The 5,609-nt window shown below is 35.9% G+C and overlaps 1 protein-coding gene across 3 annotated transcripts in view; it reads left to right on the top strand.

Annotated features, from left to right (window-relative positions):
• Positions 1 to 5,609, top strand: part of LOC107695985 (YLP motif-containing protein 1-like) — a 19,211-nt gene that overhangs the window by 8,770 nt on the left and 4,832 nt on the right. For all 3 annotated transcript variants that reach the window (XR_001635047.1, XM_016496115.1, XM_016496114.1), the window contains exons 13-17: positions 94 to 213; positions 308 to 484; positions 617 to 700; positions 819 to 902; positions 1,011 to 1,091. Coding sequence is in view for 2 of the 3 variants with exons in the window: in XM_016496115.1 (XP_016351601.1) it covers positions 94 to 213; positions 308 to 484; positions 617 to 700; positions 819 to 902; positions 1,011 to 1,091 (546 nt within the window). In the remaining variant the exon portion in view is untranslated. The remainder of the gene's footprint in view (positions 1 to 93; positions 214 to 307; positions 485 to 616; positions 701 to 818; positions 903 to 1,010; positions 1,092 to 5,609) is intronic.

Raw genomic sequence — 5,609 nt, 5'->3', positions numbered from 1 at the left:
TTTTCTGTTTTCCATTTTTTTTTTGTTTTTTTTTTGTAATTTACATTCTCATTTCAGTTCATCCATTAAGTAAACTTGCCTTTGTTGATATAGGATAAAGAAGTTGAATGTGGTGGTGCGCCACCCAGAGTTCTCGGTCTGGATGACTATTTCATGACTGAAGTGGAAAAGGTTGAGAAGGACCCTGATACCGGGAAGCGTGTCAAGAACAAGGTTTTGAACTAATCTGTTCGTCATTCCTTTCTAATGAGAAATCAACTCATTTCCCCCAGCTGATCATGCAAATCTTTCTGACCATGTTCATCAGGTTCTTGAATATGAATATGAGCCAGAGATGGAAGATACTTATCGAAGCAGCATGTTGAAGACATTCAAGAAAACACTGGATGATGGATTTTTTCCCTTCATAATCCTGGATGCCATCAATCATAAAGTGAAGTATTTTGACCAGTTCTGGAGCGCTGCTAAGACAAAAGGGTTTGAGGTGAGCTTCATTGGTGTTTCATGTAAATTTAAGTAGCTAGGAATGAATGGATAGGCTAGTTATATCTGTAGAGCATCTTTATACTTTTTAACACTGCCTCACTGTACTATAACTTTTTTTTTTTATTCTCAGGTATACTTGGCTGAAATCACCACTGATCACCAAACATGTGCAAAAAGAAACATACATGGAAGAACACTAAAGGATATTACAAAGGTAATTTCTTTAACTTGATTTGCTTTTTGAGTTGAAGCCTGCCGTTTTCAGTTCGTCAACAGAATTATGTGACATAACTGTTCATAAGCCTGGCTAGTAATATGCTTGTTGCATGCAGCTGGCCAGTGGCTGGGAATCTGCACCACCCCATATGGTACGACTAGATATCAGGTCTCTACTGCAGGATGCGGCGATTGAAGATGTAAGTGTCTTGATGAAACCTGTTGGTTTGTTTATTAAAGAAATTAATTTTTTTAATTTTTTCTTTATGCTTTCCTTCTCATAGTAACTCAAACTGCTTTTGTGATAGGTGGAGATGGAAGACTTCAACCCATCTGAAGAAGAACCAAAAGCTGAAGTGAAACAGGAAGATGACGACGAGACAGATCTGGTAGGACCTCTCTTTTCATGCATGCTTCTTTTATACAATAATGGAAACTGTGATTTTGTAGTTGCTTTAAACGTGATGCAGTTTTGCAACAAACAAGGTAAGTACCCTTACCATGCATCAACGTTACAGGATACTCTTTCCCAATCCAAGTTGACACAGATGAGATAAAGAATATACTTGAGGCATGGGATCTCTTGGGGTATTTGGGATAATTGCAATCTATATTCTTAATATGGATTATTAAATGCTTTCACAAGCAAATATATTGGCAACAGCAAACATAATGTTATCTCACTAATGGCATGGACTTGATTTTCTTTGAGGTTCTTACTTTATCTGTAATGGGGAACCTCTCAATTATCTCGCTCTACAGTTATCCTCTAAAATATTCATATTTACTCTTTCTTGGTTTATGGAACCACAACATTTTAGATAATTAAAATTGAATGATTTTACTTGCAATTCTATATATTGAGTTTAAGAAGAAAAAGAATTGGCAATTGTTATTATTTTTTTTTAAGGTCACTGGCAGAACCGATCTCTTGAGTTTGTACATTTAGTAAAATTGAAGCTAAGCTTTTAGAATTGCAAAATATAAGCTGAAATATGTTTGAAATATATTGCTGTTAAGGAGGTCGCACACTGAACGAGTTTGCGTACACTCATAGAAAACATTGTGTTCGAATTTTAAAGATGAGGCGCGACGCTGCGCTTCTCGTCCAGTGTGTGACCCCCCCCGCCCTTTTGGTTTAGGGTCAGTTAGAGCATTTTTGCTTGCTGACTTACAGGTGGATGCAAGAATGTCCCTTGATGTAGCCATTTTGTCTCCATCTCATTTTGTTTAGACAATTACTAAACAGCCTCAGTATAAGTATGATATTCACACATAAACACACCAATACTGTATGTCTTGCTTGATGTAGTCAAATTCCTAATACAGACTTTGTATTGTGGGACTTGAATTTGAATGTAAGACTTCCTGAAAACGTCTCTGCACAAGTCTTGTCTTTGTGGCTTATATTAAAACAGCTCTCACAATAGAGCCATTAATTCAGTAAAGCTACTTATGGAAGTAAACTTTTTGGAAGATGTGTGAAGATCGAAACCAAATAATCACCTTGCAAGAAAAAAAAAACCTGTCTAGTGTTAATAAAAGCATCAGAATTGATTATCAAAGGCTGTTTTTTATCATTGCTAACTTTACCTGAACCAAGTTGGAATTACAGTAAAAATGTATCGTAACACATTTTTAGTAACAGTGCAATGCAGTAGATACAGTTGGAATATTGTAAGAAAGCAAGAAACTCAACTTGAACTTTAACAGATGATGGCATTCATCTTGGCATTAAAAAATTTAAATTTTGGGGGTTAAAGAACAATTGAACTGAATGGTGGCCAAATTAGGAAAATTAAGCTTTTCTAAATTTGAAAAAGGTTAACTCTTTTAGTAGTTAATATTTTAGAGAGCATGACTCACGGCACGTAAGTTTGTCAATTATATTAGTTTTGAAAAGGTACATGCAAACTTAAGCATTTTGACAATTTATCCCTTTGCACAAGGTTATTTTCAAGACAAATAATTCTGTCCATCATGTTTGCACATCCAGCTTTATGATCCTTTTTGTTTTTTGAAGTCTTGCTAAAATTAAGCTGACACTGAAAGTGTGAGGAATTCAGAATATGGCTTACAGTGACGTCTGAATGAAGCCTGATGCAAATGCAAGATTTCCAATTACCATTACTATTTCCATAATTTATTTTCATAGAATGGTGGCCAAATTAGGAAAATTAAGCTTTTCTAAATTTGAAAAAGGTTAACTCTTTTAGTAGTTAATATTTTAGAGAGCATGACTCACGGCACGTAAGTTTGTCAATTATATTAGTTTTGAAAAGGTACATGCAAACTTAAGCATTTTGACAATTTATCCCTTTGCACAAGGTTATTTTCAAGACAAATAATTCTGTCCATCATGTTTGCACATCCAGCTTTATGATCCTTTTTGTTTTTTGAAGTCTTGCTAAAATTAAGCTGACACTGAAAGTGTGAGGAATTCAGAATATGGCTTACAGTGACGTCTGAATGAAGCCTGATGCAAAATGCAAGATTTCCAATTACCATTACTATTTCCATAATTTATTTTCGTAATTTATGATTTTTGTTAAATTTAAGGTATTTCAGTGCTATTTTCAGTACTCCTTACTTATTACAGAAACATTCATTATATATATTTTAAATATTTATAGATTTTAATGAACACCTGGGATGTTAGAGATAATTGAGATGTTTGTAAAACACTAAGTGAAGTGACATTTGGTCAAGTATGGTAACCCGTACTTGGAATTTGTGCTCTGCATTTAACCCATCCAAGTGCACACACACACAGCAGTGAGCAGTGAACACACACATTGTGAACACACACCCAGAGCAGTGGGCAGCCATTTTTGCTGCGCAAGGTTCGGTGCCTTGCTCAAGGGCCTCACCTCAGTCGTGAGTATTGAAGGTGGAAGAGAGCGCTGTACATTCAGTCCCCCTACCTACAATCCCTGCTGGCACTGATACTCAAACCCACAGCCTTTGGTTTACAAGTTTGACTCTCTAACCATTAGGCCACGACTGCCCCACTAGAACTCTAACATCTTGGCTGTTCAGTTCAATGCCTCATAACACTAATTCAAATCTTTAAAAATGCTGAAGAGCAGTATATATGCTCTTGCAAAAACATGCAGCGTTTATGTTAACATTTTTTTTATTGAATGATTTGAATTCTATGTTTATGGTACTGGGGCAACTATGACCTGCTGTAAACTATGATGCAATTACGATCTTATGATCCATCATACAATCATCACTTGATTAATTGTACAAAGGTGTTTTGAGTGTTCACACTCTTAACAAAGAGTGCATATTTATGGCTTCAAACTGTGTCATAATTGGTTGGAAGTTGCAACACCATTTAAAAAAATTATTTATTTGTATGTTTATGTATTTTTATAGTTATATAAATAATGTATATTAGGGATGTCCTGATCAGGATTTTTGTGCCCCTGATCCGCATCATGCATTTTTATTATTAATGCTCAAGAGCAGTATACAAACAGTAATAAAACATTAACAAATAAAAATGATAATTGACGTAACGCAGGTCTTAAAACACATGCGCCATAACTTGGTTAATGCTTTACTGTGCATGTGTGTCTTACTTGCATTATTACTAGCGTGTTTATTACTTTTTTATATATATTTTAATACTTCAGCTTCCATGATTTTGATCGTTTTCAAATGTCTCATTATAAAACGGATAGTTCCGGTTCTTGATTCTGATTGGTTGAGCCACGTTCGAAGCTGTTGTAAATTACACTACAAACATACACCTTTGTTTGCTTCTGTGTGTTGCTCGGCAACCACTTTGTTGGAACCACAACTGTTTCTGAGGAACTACATTGTTTGGTGGAAGAATATGGTTTTTATTTATATCATTACACTTTATTTGCTCTGTTTTATTCTGTGAAACATTACTACGTATATGGAATAACCGTTTTATAAAAGCAATAAGCCCCGTGAAACCGTGGTTTACAGTGAAACTCCGCTTCGCATCGTGCCTAACAACTCCCCTTAGCTGTTATAAATTCACTGTAAACCACGGCTTCTTGGGGCTTATTGCTTTATTAGAGGTACAATTATATAATTATAAAGTATTATAGAGAGTACTCTGATCTCTATGCTTAATAGATGCTGCTTTGTGTACAGAGGTTACCGCGGAAACAGCTCTATTTCTGCTGTTCCATAAGCGCCACCTGCTGTTAGACAGTGGAGTTATGCTTTTGTTCAGTCTGTCTGCTGTTTTTGTTCATACCCATGTGAAAATTGGACCAAATGTTTGTTGTAATTCTTGACTGGTAGATGGAAAACAAACTACTGTGCATTCTTAAAATCTCAACACTTAAGATAATACGATATGGGGCTGATTAGAGTGCCCATGATGACCCCTGTCCACCACTGAAAGTGTCTACAATGGGCACATGAGTGTCAGAACTGGACCATTAAGCAATGGAAGATGTTTGCCTGGTCTGATGAATCACAGGACACGGCTCCTGCCATCTCCAACATACTGTTAAGGAGTATGGCATCCGAGACTGCTCCTTGTGTTCTTTGTTGAAGACACTCCACTTTATGTCCCCCGATTTAGACAAAAAAGAACAAACAATGTTAAAAATAAGGTTTGAAGAAAGGCGTTCTTGAAACATGGAATACAAACAACTGGTAAAAGACATGTTTATGATGTCGAATATGAACAGAAAAAAAAGTGTGAAAGAAAATATCAAAGACAATCATACATACTGTATACTGTAACAAAAGTATTGCTCGGTTAATGTTAGTTAATGCACACACACACACACACACACAGTCTGGTCAGCTATCCTTGTGGGGACTCTCCATAGGCATAATGGATTTTATACTGTACAAACTGTATTTTCTATTGCCCTACACCAACCCTACACCTAAACCTACCCCTCACA

This window comes from Sinocyclocheilus anshuiensis, unplaced genomic scaffold (genome assembly GCF_001515605.1).
Source record: "Sinocyclocheilus anshuiensis isolate Anshui unplaced genomic scaffold, SAMN03320099.WGS_v1.1 scaffold742, whole genome shotgun sequence".
NCBI lineage: Eukaryota > Metazoa > Chordata > Actinopteri > Cypriniformes > Cyprinidae > Sinocyclocheilus > Sinocyclocheilus anshuiensis.
Note: the sequence above shows the minus strand (reverse complement) of the source record. Positions and strands in the feature narration are given on the sequence as shown.